The sequence below is a fragment of the Erinaceus europaeus genome, chromosome 21 (genome assembly GCF_950295315.1).
Source record: "Erinaceus europaeus chromosome 21, mEriEur2.1, whole genome shotgun sequence".
Classification (NCBI taxonomy): Eukaryota; Metazoa; Chordata; class Mammalia; order Eulipotyphla; family Erinaceidae; genus Erinaceus; species Erinaceus europaeus.
The window spans coordinates 19,287,866-19,311,945 of NC_080182.1; the positions used below are offsets into that span (position 1 = coordinate 19,287,866).

The 24,080-nt window shown below is 38.8% G+C and overlaps 1 protein-coding gene across 10 annotated transcripts in view; it reads left to right on the top strand.

Moving 5' to 3' along the window:
* RBMS3 (RNA binding motif single stranded interacting protein 3) overlaps positions 1-21,992 on the top strand; it is a 1,638,617-nt gene extending 1,616,625 nt beyond the window's left edge. For all 10 annotated transcript variants that reach the window (XM_060180467.1, XM_060180472.1, XM_060180474.1 and 7 more), the window contains one exon: positions 15,605-21,992. In XM_060180467.1, coding sequence (XP_060036450.1) covers positions 15,605-15,611 — 7 coding nt within the window. In that variant the 3' untranslated portion in view covers positions 15,612-21,992. The remainder of the gene's footprint in view (positions 1-15,604) is intronic.
* The last annotated feature ends 2,088 nt before the right edge of the window (positions 21,993-24,080 follow it).

The following is a 24,080-nucleotide window of genomic DNA, read 5'->3' on the forward strand; positions in this document are numbered from 1 at the left end:
AAGTGAAAGTTGGGAGACCTCAGTGTTTTACAGTTTCTCTAAGAAGTAGACACAGAGTAGGGGGTCCTGCGTTAGCACAGCGGGTTAAGTGCACATGGCACAAAGCACAAGGACTGGCAGAAGGATCCCGGTTCAACCCAGCTTCCCCATCCATAGGGGAGTCACTTCACAGGTGGTAAAGCAGGTCTGCATGTGTCTGTCTTTTTCTCCTCCTCTCTGTCTTCCCCTCCTTTCTCCATTTCTCTCTGTCCTATCCAACAACAATGACATCAGTAACAGCGATAATAATAACTACAACAACAGTGAAACAACCAGGTCAACAAAAGGAAAAATGGCCTCCAGGGTAGTGGATTCCTGGTGCAGGCACCGAACCCCAGTGATAACCCTGGAGGCAAAGAAGAAGGAGGGGGAGGTGCAGGGGAGGGAGAGGAGAAGGAGGAGGAGGAGGAGGAGAAGGAGAAGAAGAAGAAGGGGAAGAAGAAGAAGAAGAAGAGGAAGAAGAAGACACAGAGCAATAGAAACATGTATAAAAAAGCAAACTGAATACAAATTTTAAGATCAGGTATCCTAGAGAGGTACCTGGAAAGCAGCATTTCTGCTTAGCCAGCTGAAATAGAAAATGAGTTGAGCACACATATTACAGTGCACAAGGACCCAAGGGTTCAAGCCCCTGGTCCCCATCTGCAGGGGGAAAGCTTCAAGAGTGGTGAAGCAAAGCTGCTCCCATACTATCTCTCCATCTTCTCTCAATTTTTCTCTGTCTCTAGCCAATAATAAAAAAATAAAATATTAAACAAAAAGAAAATGGTTTTGAGAGCAATGGAAAATAACAATGTTGTAGTTGTAATAAGAAAAATGAAAGCAAAGGTTTGAAATAAGATGGTATCAATGTGAGGATTTGGGAGGTAAAATTAAGTAAGGCAACAAGGAAAACTTGACTTCAAAATTTCAAGCAAAATAGTGAGTTATTGATGCCACTAACAAAGGCAGAGGAGGTGCAAGTCCAGGAGGACTTGGTTTACAGAGAAACACAAGGAACTAAATTTTCTTATAATGATTCCATTCAAAGATGCATTATTCTTTGAGGTATTTGAGGATATCTGAATCTAACCCCATAAAATCTTTTAAGTATATAAATGTACTTAAAACTGTGGTTATGTGGTGAAAATCATGAACTCTTAGATAATGCCAATTTTTCCAACAAGAGTTAAGTAGCAAGAATGAAATCCTGCATCTCAGGCGCTCAGAGTAGTAACAATTACAGTAAGGATTTTTCTGGTTTGAAGGAATTTTCTTTTTTCTTTTTCTTAATTTTTTTTTTAATTTCTTTATTGGGGGATTAATGTTTTACATTTGACAGTGAATACAATAGTTTGCACATGCATAATATTTCTCAGTTTTCCACATAACAATACAACCCCCACTAGGTCCTCTGTATCCTTTTTGGACCTGTACTTCCCCCCCACCCCACCCCAGAGTCTTTTACTTCGTGCAATAAATCAATTCCAGTTCAGGTTCTACTTGTGTTTTCTCTTCTGATTTTGTTTTTCAGCTTCTTTTTTTTGAAGTGTTTTTTTTTTTTTTTTTACTAATTTTGTTCCCCTTTGTTGCCCTTGTTTTATTGTTGTAGTTATTGATGTCGCTATTGTTGGATAGGACAGAGAGAAATGGAGAGAGGAGGGGAAGACAGAAAGGAGGAAAGAAAGATAGATCTGCTTCACTGCCTGTGAAGCTACTCTCCTGCACCTGGGGAGTAGGCGGCTTGAACCAGGAACCTTATGCTGGTCCTTGCACTTTACGCCACGTGCCCTTAACCCGCTACACTACCACCCTACTCCCATTTTTCAACTTCTACCTGAGAGTGAGGTCATCCCATATTCATCCTTCTGTTTCTGACTTATTTCACTTAACATGATCTCTTCAAGCTCCATCCAAGATGGTCTGAAAATGGTGAAGTCACCGCTTTTAATAGCTGAGTTATATATATACCATAATTTGCTTAGCCGCTCATCTGTTGTTGAACACCTAGATTGCTTCCAGGTTTTGGCTATTACAAATTGTGCTGCTAAGAACATAGGTGTACAGAAATCTTTCTGGATGGGTGTGTTGGGTTCCTTAGGATATAAAAAGCAATTTTCTTTTGCACTCATCTAGGACATATGTTGTAAGGATTTCACAGGGTGCTCACTATGACTGCCTTGCTTTGACATGCCAAGAAGCACTATGAACTTCTGATTTACAACATCAACAACAATAACATGTGGAACGAAAATCAAAACTGTATCATAAGTCAGATAAATTGGTGGATGACAGTCACTTCTGAAATTTTATAAATGAAAGAAATTCAAAGTTTTATCAGATTAAGCCTAAGAAGTTGATCGGTATCTCAGTAACACATGGTATTATTCTAAACCACTGAAGGAAGACATTGGAAATTGAGCTAAGTGTTTGAGCCATGTAAACACATGAATTATTATTGATGTGTGAGTACCACTGGAGAATTTGAGGGATGTAAGAGCACCCACAGGTTTTTGTTGAAGAGGTGTTGATTCGAAGTCAGGCATAGGGGGCTGGGCGGTAGCGCAGTGGGCTAAGTGCACATGGCACAAGCAGTGAAGCAGGTCTTTCTCTCCCCGTCTCTGTCTTCCCCTCCTCTCTTGACTTCTCTCTGTCCTATCCAACAACATCATCAACAATAACAGTAACAACAATAACAAGGGCAACAAAAATTGTAAAAAATGGCCTTCAGGAGCAGTGGATTCATAGTGCAGACACTGAGCCCCAGTGATAACCCTTGAGGCAAAAATAAATAAGTAAATAAATAAATAAATAAATAAAAGAAGTCAGGCACAAAGTAGCTTATAAGATTGTTCTATACAGTTAAAGTACCAAATCTATTATTTTTAACTCATCTAAATATGCTTTTTATGAAAAATTCACTCATCACATCAACTGTTCTATACAGAAGACCCAGTTATCCTTAGTGGTAACCAGAAATCTAGTTACTGAGAACCTTGCTTTGAGATCCATTCTTATGTAATAACCCTAAAGATATAGGCTATAAAACCATCCTACTTTTTGTTTTTTAATCCCACTTTCTCCTACTGAGTGGTATTTCTAGAATATTTTAGCCAAAGCACATTATCTTAAATACTCTAAATTTTACAAATGTCAGCTCATTTCTAGTGTCATTATGCTAATTAGCATGCCACTACTTTCATTAGGCAACCCATTTCTAACAATCATTATGCTAATTGAGATATGGATAGTTTAAAGTACTTGTGCAAATCTCTGGCCTTTCTCTTTAAATGATAGCTGACCTCCTGTGGGGTATGAAATTCTGATTAGGATAGCTGAATGGCCCTGAATACTAGCTTACCCCACTCCATATACATTAAACACTATAATATCTATATTTAAGATGTTTTTAAGTAAATTACTGACATCACACAGAAAGTTACAGAAGTTTGAAAAATATTAACGATGCGCCTGTGAATAAAAGGATTATGCTTGAGAAAGGATATCAGCAAATATTTTAATATTTCAAATTCTGTTTTCTGAGCTAAAGCACATTTTATAATCATGTTTTCTCTCCATTGTCAAAATAGGCTACTAGTGTGAAAAAGGACTGTACACTGGTTTATTTAGAAAGTTCTATGAAAATTCCAAATCCTGTGGTCCAGGAGGTTGTGCAGTGGATAAAGCACTGGGCTCTCAAGCCTAAAGTCCTGAATTCAATTCCCTGGAAGCACATATACCAGAGTGATGTCTGGTTCTTCCTCTCTCATCCAGTATTTCTCATGAATAAGTAAATAAAGTTAAAAAAAATAAATAAATCCAAATCCTGTCCAAGATAGTAAATTTTCTGAGGAGTTGAGAAAATTAAAGCATAATTGTGATCTGAACAGATGAATCTTGAAAGTACAGTTGATTCAATTCTAACATGTGTTGTGCCAGGAAAAGGTTGAGACGATTAAAGTACTAACTGGCATGCCTGAAGACCCAGAGGTTACAGAAAGTACCATCATATGAAAACGTGAGCAGTTTTCTTGCTCTTGTCAGTCTTCTTCCCTCTTCTCTTATCCTCTCTTTAAAAAAACAAACTTTTTTAAAAGTTAATAACTTCCACCATGTAAAATCAGAAGTCATAGGATCAGAACATACCTTTCCTAGCTCTTGGAGATCACACAGTCTTTGAACCCTCTTTTCCCTCATTTTTAAAGTAAGAAGTTAGATCAATAGTATCCGCAGAGTGCTAATTAAGGTCTCCAATGCTAAAGGCAGATTTACCTCATTGCCCTTGGAGGTAAGGTGTGGAGGTTCTCAAAAGTTTTGTTGAGAAGCTTAGCTTTAACCTAAGTGAAATGTTTTCTTAATTGCAGTTCACTAGAAATTCATTAAAATGCTAATGGACAGGACCTCCTACAAGGCTAAGTAAATGCATCAAAAGTTTTACTTTCTGAAAGACTCCAGAAAGGCAGTGCTAGTTTTTATTATTCTTCTTAATTCAAAGATTTTTTTTAATATGTCACACTATTAAAGAAATGGTGGTTATCAATGCGATGATTATATTTACACTAATATTAAATATTACATTATTTCTTGGGCTAAGGAGACAGCATAATGGTTCTTCTTCTTCTAGCATTTGCCCTTCTTCCGTAGCCAGTCAACAGCGTCAGGTAGAGCCTGATGTAAAGTTTCGAGACCTCCTTTGAATCTGGAGAGGTGTCAGTCATTGACTATGTGGGTCATAGTCTGTCTGTAGCCGCAGGGGCAGTTCGGGTCGTCTCTGGCTCCCCAGCGATGGAACATAGCGGCACACCGGCCATGGCCTGTTCCATAGTGATTGAGGAGGGCCCAATCATAACATGCTAGGTCAAAGCCGGGTTGACGCTTGCAGGGGTCTGTGATGAGGTGTTTGTTCTTTACCTCAGCTGACTGCCAACTCTGTTTCCAAGAGTCTGGAACAGAGAAGTTCAGTGTAGGCGTAGGGGACCAGATTGGGTGACGAGACATCAAGCGTTGGACAGGGTGGGCGAAGATAACCACGTATATTGGCAGGTCCGGTCGAGTGTAGACGTGGGAAATGAACTTAGATGATGCCGCATCCCGACGAATATCTGGCGGGGTGATGTTGCTAAGAACTGGCAGCCATGGAACTGGGGTGGAACGGATGGTTCCAGAAATTATCTTCATGGAGGAATATAATTTGGAATCGACCAAGTGGACATGGGGGCTACGGAACCAAACTGGGGCACAGTATTCTGCAGTGGAATAGCATAATGCCAGAGATGATGATCATAGTGTGGAAGCGCTCGCGCCCCATGAGGAGCTGGCCAGTCTTGCAATGATGTGATTCCTCGCGCCCACCTTTGCTGCAGTTTTTATGAGATGTTCGTGAAATGACAGAGTGCTATCGAGAGTAACACCAAGATAGACTGGCTGGGCTTCATGCCGGATTCTCGTATCGCCAAGCTGCACATTAAGCTCACGCGAGGCCAAGGCATGGTGTAGATGGAAAACAGATGATACTGTTTTTGCAGTGCTAGGGATTAGTCGCCATTTTTTACAGTAATCAGATATCAGAGACATGTCTTTCGTGAGTGTTTCCTCAAGGATGTCGAACTTGGATGCCTGAGTTGCACAGCAGATGTCATCGGCGTAGATGAACTTCCTTGAAGAAGTTTCTGGGAGGTCATTGATGTAAATATTAAATAGCGTAGGAGCCAGAACAGAGCCCTGGAGGAGGCCACTTGAGACAAGTCTCCATCTGCTAGACTTGTCACCCAGATGCACCCGGAATCTTCTGTTTTGGAGAAGAAACGATATAGTGTTGGCCACCCATGGAGGCAGGCATCTTGAGATCTTGACTAGGAGACCACGGTGCCAGACCGTGTCATAGGCAGCTGTGAGATCAACAAAGACAGTACCCATCTTTAAATTCTTCTGGAATCCATTTTCAATGTAAGTTGAGAGGGCCAGGGCTTGTTCGCAGGTAGATCTTCCTGGGCGGAAACAGCATGGGCGGGTGATAGGAATTTCTCTGTAAGATGAGAAATATGTGACAAAAGCAGCCTCTCAAGGAGTTTGTAACACATGGAGAGGAGAGAAATTGGTCTATAGCTGGTGGCCAGTGTTGGGTCTTTCTTTGGTTTCAAAACCGTTATAATCTTCACACGACACCAAACTTTGGGCATAGACTCAGATTCCAAGATGTGGGACAGGAATGAAGCGAGCCACTTCTTTGCCGCGGGACCCAGGTCAAGAATGAGTTCTGGGGTGATGTTATCATAGCCAGCAGCTGTTCCCAGTTTAACCCTCTTCAAAGCATCTTCCAGTTCAGACAGTGTAAAGGGAGAGAGTTTTGGAGATGGACAAGATAAACGGAAGTGGGATGACCACTCATGGGAAATTTCTCTTTTCCAGACTGGGTCGATCTTAGCACATCCAACTTGAGTTAGGTGACTGGCCACTGAGTTTGGAGATACGGGAGGATGGGAGATGGGAGGGGGTTGGCTACCGGCACCCAGTCTGTGAAGAAGCTTCCAGGCCTTCCTACTTGAGTGGGTGAAGTTCAGACTTTCCACTTTCCGTGAGTTGTTGCCAGCGGGCTTGGAGTGCTGCATCCAGGGAGGCAATGAGATGGTCAGCCACATCTGGGTCGCCCGACTCATCATACTGCTTTAGTAGTTGCTTGCATTCAGCATCAAGACAAGGCGTATAGTTAGCACGTCTCCCAGGAGGAATGGCTTGGGAAGCTGCTTTGAAGATGGCTTGGCGGAAGCGCCTGTAGGAATCTTCAGAGGGGATAGAGTTAATTGGAATTGCAGGAATAGATTTGTTGTTAAGATCACTGAACAGACGCCAGTTTGCTTTCTGAAAGTTCCATCTTAGTTTCTCTGAGCACAGAATCAGTGGGAGCTGGAGACCAATGTGGATGATAGCTGGGCGGTGATGACTGTGCGGGAAGATCTTGAGAACTTGTCTCATAGCGGGAAAGGCTTGGCCGTTGACTGTGCTAATCCAGCACAGGTCAGGTGACTTTATTCCACCTAGCACTGTGAAAAGAGCCTGGCTGTTTGGGATCTTATAATAGGGAGAGGTCATTCGCTGAAGCCCAGTCAGCTAAGATAGAGCCAACTGGGCTTCAGCGAATGACCTCTCCCTATTATTGCTTAATGGTTATGCAAAGAGACTCTCATGCCTGAGGCTCCAAAATCCACCTTCAATCCCCAGTTCAATCAACCACCCTAAACCAGAGCTGAGCAGTGCTCTGGTTATTTAAAAGAAAAAAAAAAAGGAGTCAGGTGGTAGCACAGCGGCTTAAGTGCACATGGCTTGCAAAGCACAAGGACTCGAATAAGGATACCAGTTCAGCCCCTGGCTTTCTACCTGCAGGGGAGTCACTTCACTATCGGTGAAGCAGGTCTGCAGGTGTCTGTCTTTCTCTACCCTTCTGTCTTCTCCTCCTCTCTCCATTTCCATCTGTCCTATCCAACAACAATGACATCAATAGCCACAACAATGTTAAACAACAAGGGCAACAAAAGGGAAAATAATTTTTTTTTAATTTACTTTCCCTTTTGTTGCCCTTGTTGTTTTTTATTATTATTGTAGTTATTTTTGATGTCATTGTTGTTGGATAGAACAGAGAGAAATGGAGAGAGGAGGGAAAGGCAGAGAGGGGGAGATAAAGACAGACACCTGCAGACCTGCTTCACCACTTGTGAAACGACTCCCCTGCAGGTGGGGAGCCCGGGGCTCGAACAAGGATCCTTACACCGGTCCTTGAGCTTCGCACCACATGTGCTTAACCCGCTGCGCTACTGTCCAACTCCCAAGGGAAAATAATTTTTTTAAAAAATATTTAAAAAGGAAGATTGCATTATTTCAAAAACAGTCTTATATTGATACTCTTCTTTGTCAGTGCCTGAAACACATGTTTAGTTTATCTATGGACCTGTGATTAATCCAATAGTGGGGGGGGGCATAGTTTTGGACCACAGCATACTTCTTTTCATATAACATCATCTGAAACTAGTCTTGTCAGGAATAGCACTGGACAAGTTACATCATTGGAGAATTTTTAAGAATTCTTCCACTACTTCTATTAATCCATTTCTTCCAGTGCTAATATTGTATTGCGCTTCTTCCCATGTAATTGACTCTGCTTTGGGGAAAGGAGTTGTGAGAAGGACTAGAGGGTAAGAAGATTCTAGTTTGGGTTTTTGCCATCATATACCTTGGGGTTGGATGGTGGCACACCTGGCTGAGAGGACATGTTAATAGTACACAGGAGTCCAGACTCAAAACCCCAGTCCCCAACTGCAAGAAGGAAACTTTTCAAGTGGTAAAACAATGCTGCAGGTGTCTTCCCCTCTTAACTTCTCCCTTCCCAGTTTCTCTATCCCTATCCTGTAAGTAAACAAATAAAATATATATTTAATAAGTTAGAAAAAGTAAATCAAAATCCTAGTCTTCTGATATCCACAATGAGCTCAGAAGGCTTTTGTCTCAACTCTAGGCCTCAGGGCATTTTTATTCTTCATGTTCTTTTTCTTTTTTCTTTTTCTTTTCTTTTTTTCCTGACCAACAACACTGTTGTGAATACCAGTTCCTTCTAAGTTGTCAGTATGTTAATGAAGTGCAAGCTATTTCTTTAACTATCAGTCTTATATGTCTTTTATGCTTGTGGTTGCTAAAATATTGTATTTTCAGAGCACTTTACAGTGTCTAAATGGCTTTCACACTGATAACTCTGGACAGAAATTTTCTTGTTTAAATTGAAATCTATTTTACCTCTAAAGTAATCTCACTGACCCACTTACACGGATCTTGTTGAGGATCATAGCCATGAAATTTTAGAAGCCTTGCATTTTTATGGATATCAGCACGGTCCATAAGCCCTAAGTAAACAGGCATTTTCATTATTCATCTAGGGCAGAGAAGGTGGATAAGAGAGAATTCTATTCCATTAAATAGAAATAACTTTCTCCTTCAAATTAAGCTAATAAACCTGAAATTCTTAAGTACGACCATTTATTTCTCACTTGTTTTCATTGCTTTTAAAGATTAATTTCACAAGACATATACAAAGAGAGAGAGAGAGAGAGAGAGACTCTTGGTTGGATATGTGATTTGAGTAACTCAGTTCCCCAATCCACAATTCTACTACAATGCAACCTCCCTGATGATATTGTATTCATTTAGTTGACTATTTGAAAGATCAAGAAAATGATTAAATGATGGGAGAAGAATTTGGCAAATTTTTTGCAAGCTTATAAGACTTGGAAGTAGCTCCAGACTAGCTCATAAATATGAATTCTTCAAGATTATTGCACATAATGTATTGGGGGAGAGAGGGAGTGACATTTGTTCCCCCAATATTAAAAAGTTTATCACACATTATCTCAACAAAGAACTGTGAAGAGAACATGATTTTTCAGGTACTTTAAACTTTATTTGGGAAAACTGAGGAAATTCACATGTTAAGGCATGAGAAAAAGAGAGGGAAGGAGAGAGAGAAAGTGAGTAAAAAGGACTAATTTAACACTTATATGGTGGTCTGGCAGAGAGAATCTAACAGATTCTAATTTTTAAAACCTAAGCACCACCTCTTCCTTCCCAAGCCACACCTGTAACCAGTCCTATTTTCTGGGCAGTACCTTGTTCCTCAACACATAACATCCCTAAGCAGTGAGGGTATTTTATGTGAGTGTAGCCCATTTAGTTAGACAATGTTCACTGAATTGTTCTTAGAGATATATGGTGTTGTAGAAATATTATATTCAAAGCACAGTAAAGCCAAGTCAGATGGGAATGGGAGCCAATAATTTACCAACACACACACACACACACACACACACACACACACACACACACTTTAATGATAATGTTGATGGGAAAAGGGGCAGGGGTAGATAGCATAATGGTTATGAAAACAGACTGCCAAGCCTGAGGCTCCAAAGTCCCAGGTTCAATCCCCTGCCCTACCATAAACCAGAGCTGATAGGTGCTCTGGTGAAAAAATAAATAAAATAAAATAAATTTTTTTTTCCTCCAGGGTTATTGCTGGGCTCGGTGCCTGCACCATGAATCCACCGCTCCTGGAGGCCATTTTTCCCCCTTTTTGTTGCCCTAGTTGTTGCAGCGGTTATTATTGCTATTGTTGACGTTGCTTTGTTGTTGGATAGGACAGAGAGAATTGGAGAGAGGAGGGGAAGACAGAGAGAGAGGGGAGAGAAAGATAGACACCTGCAGACCTGCTTCACCGCCCGTGAAGCGACTCCCCTGCAGGTGGGGAGCGGGGGGCTCACACCGGGATCCTTACGCCGGTCCCTGTGCTTTGTGCCACATGCGCTTAACCCACTGCGCCACCACCGGACTCCCTAAAATTTTTATTAAAAGGGAAAAGAACAGCTAAATGTGGCCATTCCCCAGTTCCCTCACATGGGGTTCTAAACTTCTTCTACATGGAGAAATTACAAAGAGTCATGTATCAGGGAGAAGATGAGAACTTATTGGGGAAAAGTGAGGACAGGAAAGGAGAAGAAAGTACAAGCCAGGTAGGCATGTTGACCCCCAAGAGAGAAAAAGATGAAGGCCTCAGGGCCTCTGGTCTCCCAAGCTTTATAGTCCCTTCAAAGGGAGGATAGGACTCTCATGGAATGTACTTCAACCTTTGTTCTTCTGGTGCTCAAATCTGCCTCTATCTGCATTTTATGGCTTTTTGCAGTCAAGTAGGGAGTAAGCCTGAGGCATATGCAAATAAACTGGTGTTTCCAGACTCTGCCTCTGGTCCCTTCTCTAGGCTTCCTGCAGTACAGGGACAAGAGGAACCTCAGATAACTAGAACAAGGTAGCTTTGTTTGGTTTTATCACATGTTTTCCCATACCAGTAGGGAAGAACTTAAAGGTAGCACTGGGAAATTGGCAAGGCAGTTTTGGGAAAGCAAAAAAGGAAGCAGCACACTGCACCCTTTGAGATGAGTTTTAGAATTAGTACAATAGGATCACAGGTGATCTCAGTAAACCAATGAGAAGATAGCCCCAGGTGTGACAAATTTAAAGGATTTAGGAGAAGGAGTGATGCAAAGGCAGGTGTGGGCTTTTATTTCTCTCTCCACAGCCCTTGTGTGCTTGTCGCTTGAGCTTTTTTTTTTTTTTTTTACACTCTAATATTCTTTTGCACAACTTCTATCATATATCTTGTAGTAAAGTGTGTATATTTTATATACCTGGTCATGGAGTTTCATAACTAAAATATATATATATATTTGTTTTATTTATTGGATAGAAGCAGCCAGAAATCAAGAGGAAAGGGGAGATAGAGAGGAAGAGAAACAGAGACACACCAGCAGCACTGCTTCACCACTCTCAAAGCTTTCCTCATGAAGGTGGGGACCAGGGACTTGAACCCAGGCTCTATAATTTTTTTTTTTGGTCAAAAAGTCACCCTGACCAGATCCTCCAGGGATTAAATTGGTAGTCCACGGCTCCCCTAGGACCTTGGCCAGTTTCCCCCGCAACACATATAGCCTCCCTTGCCCTAAAAAATAATAACTAAGAAAATAAAAATTAAGAAAGCTACTTTGTTTCTCAGCAAGATAGTCTCTTTGGTGAGAAGAACATTTAAAATGCATCTCTATGTAGGTGTGACTTAGGAAGAGAAGGGGACCGGGTGGTGGCACACCTGGCTGAACGCACGTGTTACAATGTGCATGACCAGCGTTCGAGCTACCGGTCCCCAGCTGCAGGGGGAACGCTTTCTGAGTCGTGAAGCAGGGCTGCAGGTGTCACTCTGTCTCTCTCCATCTCTATCACCCCTCCCCCTTCCTCTTGATTTCTGGCTGTCTCTATCCAATAAATAAAGAAATAAAAAAAAATTAAAGAAAAAGAAAGGAAGGAAGGAAGGAAGGAAGGAAGGAAGGAAGGAAAGAAGGAAGGAAGGAAGGAGGAGTCCAGTGGTAGCACAGCGGGTTAAGCGCAGGTGGCACAAAGCACAGGGACCGGCATAAGGATCCCTGTTCAAACCCCCACCTCCCCACCTGCAGGGGAGTCGCTTCACAAGCAGTGAAGCAGGTCTGCAGGTGTCTGTCTTTCTCTCCCCTTCTCTGTCTTCCCCTCCTCTCTCCATTTCTCTCTGTTCTATCCAACAACGACATCAATAACTACAACAATAAAACAACAAGGGCAACAAAAGGGAATAAAAAAGAAAGAGAATGCAGGGTCATAGGAAAAATGGATAGATAGATAGATAGACAGACAGACAGACAGACAGATAGATATAGAATAGTCAACCATATCTGTGACCTACTACAGTTTCCAATGGAGAGAATGGGGACACAGGACTCTGGTAGTGGAATGGTGTGGAATTATACCCTTGTTGTCTCATAATTTTTGTACATCAATATTAAATTACTAATAAAAAGACTAAAAAAATAAAATAAAACCAAAGAAAGGGCAGGGTACATAGCATACGACACTCTCAGGCCTGAGGCTTTGATTTCTCAGGTTTAATCCCCCACACCACCATCAACCGGAACTGAACAGTGCTCTAATAAAGAAAAAAAAAAAAGGAAGAAATAAAAGAAAAATAAAGAATGCAGCTGTGATGTGATGTGATGTGATGTGATGTGATGTGATGTGATGTGATGTGATGTGACCTGGAAGGTGGTGCAGTGAATGAAATGTTTGTTGACACTGAAGCATAAAGTGCAGGGGTTGATTCCTAATATTGCGTATGCCAGAGAAATACTCTAACTACCCCTCTTTTATTTTCTTTTTTAAAACTTTATTTCATTTGATAGAACAGAAAGAAATTGAGAAGGAGGAGGAAATGGAGAGGGAGAAAGAGACAGTCACCTGCAGTCCTGCTTCATCACTCATGTAATGCCCCCGCCCTGACCCCCACCCCCTGCGTGTAGGGACTATAGGCTTGAACCTGTTTTCTTGTGCATATGTGCACTTAGCCAGGTATACCATACCCAAATACCCAATTCCTTCTCTTTCTTTCCCATAGATAAATAGGTAAAGTAACCTTTTAGGGTGTGTGTGTGTGTGTGTGTGTGTGTGTGTGTGTGTGTGTGTGTGTGTGTGTGTGTGTGATATTCATGGAGGATGGAAAGGTTTGGAAGGATTTGATGAAGAAAAATGCCTCCATTCCTAGGTTGTCCAACATATGGACATAAGCTTTTTCCCTTGAATGTAATATGGTAAAGGATTAATAGATTGAGGGGATGAACACATTTGCACTGTTTCAGCACCACAGCACAGAAACATACTCCTGTGCCATATGCTCCAGTTTGGTGCCAAGGCTAAGAGCCTGGGTCACATGCATAGCAAGGCCTACACAAGTAAGGTGTCTTTCTGTTCCAGGCAGGGTAGATGTTAAAATGAAAGGAAGTAATAGTGCAAATATATAGAGAGGGATCAAATGTATAGCAGGTCTCCCATGACTACTACCTATACAATTTCCCTCACTGTTGTGATTATGAGTATTTTAACAGTATTTTTTTCTTAAAATAAATTCCCCTTTCTCATGGAAATATATCCTTATAGGATTATATTGAATAAAAAAAATAAAGTTTTTAATCTATTAACTAGTCTCTAATCAAGTTTATTATTGATAAGAATTATTGCTGGCTTTAGACTTTTTTTTTTTTTTTTTTTTTGCGAATTAGGAAAAAAGGAGGAACCCTTCTGGGCCATCCCACTTCTAAACATTGTTGAGGACTTTTGTGAACTTGAATCAGGCATATGCAGTCTTACACCAGAGGAAATAGCTTGGGAAGCAGTGTGGCCTGAAATTTAATTTCTATGCATGTCATCAGCCGTGCATCTTGGAGAATGAACAACCTGTACAACTCTACATGGTCAGCTGACAAAATGGCTGACTTGAATAATGCACTGTTTTGCCAGATCACGACCCAGATTCCAGTGGGACCCCCACAACCTTGAAGGAAACTTTTGGCTCTGCTTCTCTGTCTCTTATTTTTAAAGGGAAAAAAATATATATATATACATACACAACAATTATACAATTTTGAGGTTTCATTACTAAATTTTAAGCAAATGGGCATCAGAAGAATCTGATGAGTACTGAACTGAAAGAAGCCTTCAACTAAATACGACCTAAAAAGAGTGAAATGGTTCTCCTTTTTTAATTATTTAATTTTTTAAAAATATTTATTTATTTTTGCTTTTTGTTGCTCTTGTTTTATTGTTGTAGTTATTATTGTTGTCATCGTTGTTGGATAGGACCGAGAGAAATGGAGAGAGGAGGGGAAGACAGAGAGGGGGAGAGAAAGATAGACACCTGCAGACCTGCTTCACCACCTATGAAGCGACTCCCCTGTAGGTGGGGAGCTGGGGCTTGAACCAGGATCCTTGCACTTTGTGCCATATGAGCTTAACCCACTGCCCTTAATTATTTAATTTACCCGACTCCCTTAATTATTTAATTTAATTTATTTATTTTTGGATAGAGACAGGGAGAAATTGAGGAGGAAGGGGGAGATAGAGAGGGAGAGAGACAGACATCTCAGCCCTGTTTCACCACTTATGAAGCTTTTCCCCTGCAGGTAAGGACCAGGGGCTTGAACCTGGGCCCTTGAGCACTGTAATGTGTTCACTTAGCCAGGTGTGCCACCACCTGATCCCACCCACCCCCCTTTTTTTTTTTTTTTTTTTAAGCCAGGGCACTACTAGCTCTGGTTTATGATAATGGGTTAGGGTAAGGGGAAGGGTGGTTGAACCTGGGACCTCAGAGCCTCAGGAATTAAAAGTCTGTTTGCATATCCATTATGTTGTCAGCCTTGCCCTAAGGTTCTCCTTTTTTACCACACACTCTGGAATTATTTAGAAAGTCTTACCTAGGGATATAAAGAATAAATATAAAGGTTACCCATTAGGAGATCAGCTGTGAAACTTAGATGGAGCAGCAGAAAACATTGGGGGATTAGGGAAAGTAGATTGTAGTAAAAATGAAATGTGTGTAGTTATTCATCTATAAGTTGCTAGATTCCTGGAGAGTAGCAATAGAACTAAACTACAGTCCTGCTCTCAAGAATTTATAGTCCTCATAAGAAGAATGTACAAGGCAGAAGAGAAATGTAGAGTTATATTGCCCTCTTAAATACCATCGTTATTTATTGGGCCAACAGTTATGTAAATATTTTTGGTGAATTCCACAAGATAACTTACTATCCATTTCATACATTTGCTGATTCTGAATCGACAGAAAGCCCAAAGAACTTCCAGTATAGCCACAATTTCACCTTTAATGAAAATTGGGTTTTATGTACATAGGGAGTATGATCATATATTTACAATATGTAATATTTTAGAATTGAAAGGTAGTCTCAATCTGTTAGTCTTGATATATAATGTAAACAAATTTTCTGGCTCTCATAGGTATTTATAGGAGGGCTACAGAATTAGACATCTTCATAGTTCCAAAATACTTTGACAGTTCCTTTAAGGATTTCCGTATACTTGGTACTTTAAAAAAAAAAAAAAAAAAAACTCACTGAAAAAAAAAAGACAGGTGACAATTTTAAATTGATTTGATATAATGATTATTATTACTTAATTGTTTTCACAGACCGTAAACAAGACTGAAGATTGTCTGTTTGAAACTTTGCCTTGAATGAAGAAACTTCAGTGAACAAGAAGTTGGCTTCCAGTTTGCACAGACGTCAATGGAATGCTTTTTTTTTCTTTTTAACTTTCTACTTTGCCCAATGAAAACAAAGTGTTTTATGTACTGTGCAAATGGTTCTTTCATGTGGTCTGACAGTTTGTTTTTGCCTTTTTTTTTTTTAATTAAAGAAAGATAAATCCCAGAAGAGGGGTAAAAACATCAAAACAATACATGGAGCTTGATATGTTAATCTGGAAGAACATTTGAATTCAGAATTTACCTGAAGTTGTACATAGAGGGTTTTTTTGTTTTTGTTTTGTTTTGTTTTAACAGAAAATCTGATGTCAAGAGATAGGCAAGGAAATATGGAAACAAATTATCTTCCTAAATAATTAAGCTACTCTTTCTCTTTCTTGTTTAAATCTTGTGGGTTGGGTTTTATTTTTATTTTCTCTTAGAAATATTTAGTAAAGTTTATCTTGAATCTTAATTGCCTTAATTTTGAGGACGTCAAAAGCTCTCGAGGCAAGCTATCAACGTCTTGTTTTAAGAAATCAAGAAAGAATTGAAATATTGTGCCAGCTTTAACTGGTTCAGAAGTCTAAGACTATTGAGTTTTTTGGGTGAAAAAAAACTGTACAGTTTAAAAGAAAATGTTTTTCTTCATTTGAAGAAAATTTGTTGATAAAAGAAACCATGGCAACTGCGAGAATTTGGAAAATGCTGGACTTCTCATGAACTTTGTCTTAAATGTTGAATCATTCTAGAAGGCTAAAACATTTTATGGTAAAGTTATTAATGTTGGTTTAAAAACAACTGCATTAGAAATAATGCGTGTTTGGGGGGCAGAATGCAGATTTTTTTTATTTACGAAGCGTGATCGCTAGCAAAAGCATTAGTGCTTTTTATCTGCAGTCTTTTTTATGAGCTTTACAAAGTTTTTAGTCAGCTTTGCTTGTCACATTGCAAAACCTAGATTAAGAGCATTAAAAAAAATTTTAGTAAGTAGGAGCTTCTGTCAAAAAAGTGCAAACAAACAAACAAAAAAACACAAAAAAAGCAATAGATAGAGAAATTGTTGACAATTTCTGTAGTCTTTCCTAGTTGTGATCAAATTCAGCCTATGGATGGCCTATTTTATACCAAAGATGAAGTGGCACCCTATTGCAGTCAAGAAGATAGAGAATGTTTTTCTTTTCTTCTCTCTTCGTTTAAAATTTTTATTTGACCTACATTGGCCGGACCAGTTTTTATGTTGTTATGTGTTTAAACTACCTTCCACTGGTGTTTTACATACTGCAATTTTTTTTTATTATAATTGTAAATTTGTTGATAGTAAAAAGCTTGCACTAGCTGTGTTCAGCAGTTTCAGCATGAAGAATTCTGGATACCAACTAATGGAGAGCCGAACGACATTAGATTCCATGAGCTTTTCTGGTTCTTTGTTAGCTCTCTTGTGTAGTGAAACCTGCATTGATGGTCATCAATAAGCTAAGACTCTTGTTTAACAGGTTGAATTTTCTCTATGTGGATTTTGAACTGAAGACATTTCCCGAACCTGGTCTGAAAGGTCACATGTCAAAAAGCTTCGTAAAATATGTTAAGTGCTGAATGGTCTCCTGAAAAGGTCTTGTTGTATTTGTAACAATAGTCTTCCTTCTAAATTCCAGAATCTTTTGGTTTTCTTCTCACCTTAGTATCTTCCATCATCCACCATGAATAACCACCTTGATTCTGAAGTTGGGGAGGGGATGTTTTCTTTATTGCCTCTTTTCACTGTATTTTCATATCCTGTTGTTGTCAGAAGAAAGATAAATTGCAACTTTTTTTTTACTTTAATTCTCTGAGGCAAGTAAAACAGTAAAATTAGGAGTTCTATAGGATTTAGGCAAGCTTTTTAAATGCTAGTTGACAATCAAGGAATTATAAGATTTATTTTAATAAGACCCAAAATAATTAGGTTTGATCAATCCTTAAAGCCAAAGGTGATATATTTGTATTGAGAATGATGCAAAACTTTGTCTTAAAAAATGATGTAAATTTACTTAACAAACATTTGCATATGTGACTCATGGAACCCATGTTGAACCTATATAGTTCTACCAGAAATGGAACTGATTTAATTTAGCCATATGCTAGAATTGCTTTCTGAGCTACTAGTTAAATTGAAATAGGTGGAACATTTCTCACAGAAAAGAAAGAGAGAAAGAAAGGAAGGAAGGAAGGAAGGAAGGAAGGAAGGAAGGAAAGAAGAGAGGAAGAGAGAAAGAAAAAAATAAAAGGTCATAGGAACTTTTGCCCAGAAGAAAGAAGTAAGCAAACTAAGTGCATTGTAAGAGAAAATAGGGTGTACTTTTAAAAATGAAAACAATTTGGAAATTAAATCACCATGAGCCTAATATGTAATGTGAGCACTTAACCGGGTGCACCACCACCTGGCCCCAATGAGCCTAATATGAAACTGTTAATTTTACACTGTTTGTGATCTACAAAGGCCTAGTACTGAAATAGATTCAATTCTCTTATGTCTTACCCTAATTGAAAATGCTAATCTAAAGAGTGACTATCTTTGCAGTCAAATTGGAGGCAAAAATGTATCGGAGAAATTGCCATGCACCACAGAGAAATTCCAGCTGGTCACATTCATCCATAAAATTTTCTGTGCTTTAGGGAGAATCAAAATGTGCTTTCTTTCAGCCTACTTTTCAGCTTCTTGTGTATTTTAAGAGTAGCACTTAGTTTTATCTTTGAGAAGTGAGCCCCTGAGTTATAGGGGATATTAGCAAAGTTGTATGGAAACTGCTTTCTGTTTCTCTTGCTCAATCCTTGAACTCTTTGTATAAATAAGGATTATCCTGGGCATAAGTCATTTGAATATGAAAACAACATGCTTTCTTTTGTTTCTGTAAAAAAAAAAATCATGTGATACAAGAAAGTCTCATTTACACAATCAACAATGAGGCTAAGAGGTAGCTACCATGTGGCTAATGAATGTGCCTAGGTAACTTCCTGTTTATATTCAAAACTACTGCTTTATTTATACATTCAGAAGCATTTTTTTTTTCAACTGAAATTTCAATGGTCTCAATCTCTTTTTTTAAGCCACCTAAGATAAAAGAAATTTACTGTTATTTTATGTGTCCATGTGCGCCTTTGTGTTTAGATTTTTTTTTTTTTGTATCATGACATTCTATAGGGTATCTTATTTCAGACCAATAAGGGAAGAAAAGGGGGGAAAGAACCCTGTTCAAATTTGCTTCCCTATATCTGTCATCTTACCTTAGTGTCAAGTCTGAAGGGGGAAAAAAAGAATCAGACAGATAATCAAAGGCCAGGCAGATAATGTATGAAAAGTAAACCAAAATCTATGTTGATAGATGTAGGCAGTAGAAATTTCATTGAACCAACAGTCCAGTAATTTTAATTCTATAGAATTATAGTCATCTTAAAAGTATTCTGGCCCCCTAGATTGTCAAATATTTATACAAATGCTCCAAACTTTCCTTTTGATTTTAATTCCTAAGACCTAGCTTAAACATCAGGAAACAGATAAAATCCTCAACCCAAATGGCATAAAAACCAATAAACTCCGGTTGCATGATCAATGTAGTAGTGAGTTTTCTCCTAGTAGTGGAGGCGACATGTACATAGTGACTGGACGCCACTACGTATGGCCATGTCTCCTGACCCCGAGTAAACCTAAAGGCTATAGTAGCAAATACCGGTGACTCTTTGTCCTTAAACATTGAACACATTTTGGATATTGCAAATAGGATAATATTATTTAAAATAATAATAATAAATTCTCTATCTGACTTCAGTTTTGGCCAGGGTTAGTTTTCTCCTTCATAGTTCTAGGTCATTCAGATAATATCCCATGTTTCACATAAACCAATTACTCCTGTCATGTTAAAAGATCTGCCACATTTGACGCCACATAAAACATTTCTACCTACCCTGCCCCCTCCCCTATAAAAAAGTAAATGTTAAAAAAAAAAAGAAACATTTAGAGGGAAGGCAAAGAGGAGAAGGCTATGTGGAGCTGGAATTTCACTGGATCTACTGGAATACTATAACCACTTGCAAAAAAAATGCTTTGAGTTTATTTTCAATTCATTTATAACAAAAGTAATTTATTTAAAAAATGTTTAAATAGTTACGATAATTATTATGAATCCATGCATTTTTTTAGTGACCAAAATGTTGCCATAATGAAAAAATGTGATTTGATTTCAAAAAACCCTACAGTCTCTATGATTGAGAAGTTGCAGTGGGTTGTCTAGACAGACTGTTCTATTAGTGGGAGACTAAACCTACCTTTGATGATTCAATCTTATTCTTAATTTGAGTGTACAATCCAAGGCAGATGGTCTGATAGAGATTTTTAGTGAAAAAGTTCTTATGTGATTTAAAAACCAAATGAAAAGATGGTGTTTATGTATGTATTCAATATATATATAATCGAAATCAGCACCTTTGAGGAATCGTACTTCATGATAAAATTTACACGTCATCAAGCCTTGTTCTTTCTATATTGTCATGCCTTGAAAAGTGAAAGATGAGATTTTTGACTTTTTGTTATGGTTGGCATGATTCAATATCACCAGAAGCGCTAGTCTTTCACTCCAGTCTAAAGTATTGGTGTACTTCAAACAAATTGATTGAGTTTGTGCTCTATTTCTTTCCCGTGGCACAGTAATAATATAATTTAATTAACAAATCAATTCCTTTTACAAATGATATCTATGGGGAGGGCATTGGAAGACAGTTAAATCTACCTAAAGTTTGACATTTCTTACCAAATATTCTTAAATATTAAATTGATCCCTTAGTGTAATGCTCTTAGTCATGACGGCCCTTTGTGGATTACAAAGTTCAGGAAAGTACGAAAGCTAAATACAAAAATCCTTAAGTGAACTCAAGAGTTTTTCAGTGATCTTTAGTAGGACAGGAATACTCACTCCAGGCCAGTTATTTGGTTTTAAAGACAACACGCGCGCGCACGCATACACACATACACACACACACACACACACACACGGTATATTCATTTCTTTATACTTCTGGGAAGAAAGATAATGTTTCAAGAAGCTTCCTTCACCCAGGAAGCTCTACAGCTGAAGCAGACATGAGATCCAGTTTGGAAAGTGCAGGAAGAAACAGTAGGTTATAGTCACAGTTTTCCATTTTAGTCTTGCCAGTTAGCAGCTGCCCCTACTAATAACTGATTCTTGCAGAAATACAGTCACTCTCACTCTCAATTTTTGAAGGGCTAATTATCTACTTTGTGAATTTGTTTTTGTCTTTTGTTTTTTCAACTGTAAGCCTTAGGCTCTTTTTCCTTTTTACCTTAAGAGTTCAAGAAGAGACAATTGGAAGTAAAATTCAAAGCAGTCTATTTTGTTTCCTAATAAGTATACATTAATTCAAGGAACATAAAATATTGGTAAAATTAATATTAGGGCATTATACATGTTTTTTTATCACCTATTATGCTCTTTTCCCATCCAGTACAAATAATTGAGAGTTGCCTGTATTCTTGAAGCATATAAAGGGGGGAAAATGTAGCATAGAATTTGGCTGTCTCAAAAAGAAAACTTTGGGTTTCATTCACTACTGAAATCTGAACTAGTAGAAAAAATCAGCTATCTTAAAATTTTGATGAACATATGCATTGTTTTTGTTACTTTTTATTTCAAATACTTTATTAGGGCTGAATCATCTTAACACTCCAGTGGATAGTTCTATGATCAATTCAAATTTAAATAATGTCCAAAGTGTAACTTTAGTGTTATACTTTGTGTTTTAGACTCTCTGGTTTTGAATTATTAAGAAAGATGCTTTCTTTGTCCCTCTTCCCAAATGTTATGTTATTCTCTCACATGTGAAAAAAGAAATTATTCCAAAATTTTAGGGAACTACAAAAACTCTTTGAAAAAGTCTTCTCCATTTTGGAAATTAATGCTTCTATTTACAAAAAAAGGAAAAATATAATTGAAATCTCATTTTAAAATATTTAAAAACATACATGCTATGAAATATTCAGTTTCTTAAAAATGGGACACAGCTTCTTTAAATCTTTTGTTTCAGGCCATATTTGATTTGGTGAAACTTTTAAAAACAAGAATCAACTTTGAATTTTACTTAAGAGCATTTGTATTGCTGTCTCTGACTGTCATGGAAAGTTCTGTGATTGTATGGTGTTTCTGGTTTTAATTTTTCATCTGTACCACAGTCAAATTAGCTACCATTTCCCCTTTCCTTGGGCTTTCTGTAGATCAGTGGATGTTAGGTTTAAACTTCTGTTTTCTTTGATGAAGCTTTCAATAAAAAATGAAAATAAAATCAACCAATTTCTGGGCCATTGTATTTTCTTCACCAGAAGAATTGAGGTTATTGGAAAGAAGTATTATCTGTATTTAAATAGATATACTGCTGGCATACTACAAAATCACCATCCTTGGTACAAAATGAGAGAAAAGGGAGCAGTCTGAGATTGCAAACAGGTCTCAGAAAGTCACTGCTGGGGGATTTGAAGTGTGTCGATTTTTTAGGCATGTTTTATTCTTAGGGGCTAAGAACTCATATAGCTCCTATTTTTAGGCATGCCTAATACCTACTAACTTGCATGTATTTTATGTATCTTTATAAGGAAAATATAAAGTTACAGATACAATAAAGGACTTTCCTCTGCCACCTTTGGTTTGTATCCATGCAAAGATTAAACCTTAGATTACCAAAACCAGAAGTATTCATTTCTTGGTATGAATGACCTTAGTCAACATATAAGTAGAAACTCTATTTTTTCACGTCAAGAATTAGCCAAGCAAAATTAGAACTCATCATATTCAAGGGTTAAAAATATACTGTGTTAGATGCATTAGATGTGTTGTTCATGAATATTCAATTCTACTATAGACATTAATAAATAAAAATAAATGAGAAGAAAATTAATGTGTGTTAAATACAGCAAATTAAGTAGCTGTTAAGGCAGAAGACAGGTGAACAGTTGAGGGAGATAGCATGATGGCTATGAAAAATGACTTTTATGGGGCTGGGTAATGGCACACCTGATTAAATGAACATACTACCATGCACAGGAATCCAGGTTTAAGCTCCCGGTTCCCACCTGCAGTGGGGGATGCTTTGTACGAGCTGAAGCAGAACTGCAGGTGTCTCTCTGCCTCTCCTTCCCTCCCTCCCCCTCCCTTTCAATTTCTCTCTGTTCTATCAAATGAAAATAAAGTTGGGGCTGGGTGGTGGCACACTTGGTTGAGCGCACCTGTTACGATGAGCAAGGACCCAGGTTCGAGCCCTCAGTCCCCACCTGCAGGGAGGAAGCATTGCGAGTGGTGAAGCAGGGCTACAGGTGTTTCTCTGTCTTTCTACCTCTCTATCACCCCCTTCCCTCTCAAGATTTCTGGTTCTCTCTATCAAACAAATAAATAAAGGTAAAAAAATTAAAGTAAATAACTTTTAAAAAATGACTTTTGTGTGTGAGGCTACGAAGTGCCAGGTTCAATCTCCCACACCACCATACACAGATCTAAGTAGTGCTCTGCCTGTATTTTTCTTTCTTTTTAAAAAAAAAAATTTATTTATAAAAAGGAAACACTGAGAAAAAACATAGGATAAGAGGGTTACAACACCACACAATTCCCACCACCAGAACTCTGTATCCCGTCCCCTCCCCTGATAGCTTTCCTATTCTTTATCCCTCTGGGAGCATGGACCCAAGGTCATTATGAGGTGCAGAAGGTGGAAGGTCTGGCTCTGTAATTGCTTCTCTGCTAAACATGGGTGTTGACAGGTCGATCCATACTCCCAGCCTAACTCTCTCTTTCCCTAGTGGGGCAGAGCTCTGGGGAAGCAGGGCTCCAGGACACATTGGTGGGGTTGTCTGCCCAGGGAAATCAGGTTGGCATCATGGTAGCATCTGGAACCTGGTGGCTAAAAAAAAGAGTCAGAATATAAAGCCAAACAAATTGTTGACTAGTCATGAACCTAGAGGCTGGAATGGTTCAGATGAAGAGTTGGGGGAGGTCTCTGTTTTGTAGATAGTTAGTAGGCCTATTTTAGTTATATTCCAAAGGGCCCATGACTATATTAGACTATATTAGTTTTTTTTTTTTTTCTGAGCCTGACATCTGATATGCAGGTGGAGCCAAGTTACTGGGGAGATGATGTCATGGCTGGAATCTGTATTTTTCTTTCTGTATCTCTAATTAAAAGAAAAGCAAGGGAGTCGGGCGGTAGCTCAGCAGGTTAAGCGCATGTGGCGAGAAGTACAAGGACCAGCTTAAGGAACCCTGTTTGAGCCCCGGCTCCCCACCTGCAGGGGAGTCACTTCACAAGCAGTGAAGCAGTGTCTGTCCTTCTCTGTCTTCCCCTCCTCTCTCCATTTCTCTCTGTCCTATCCAACAATGACGACATCAGT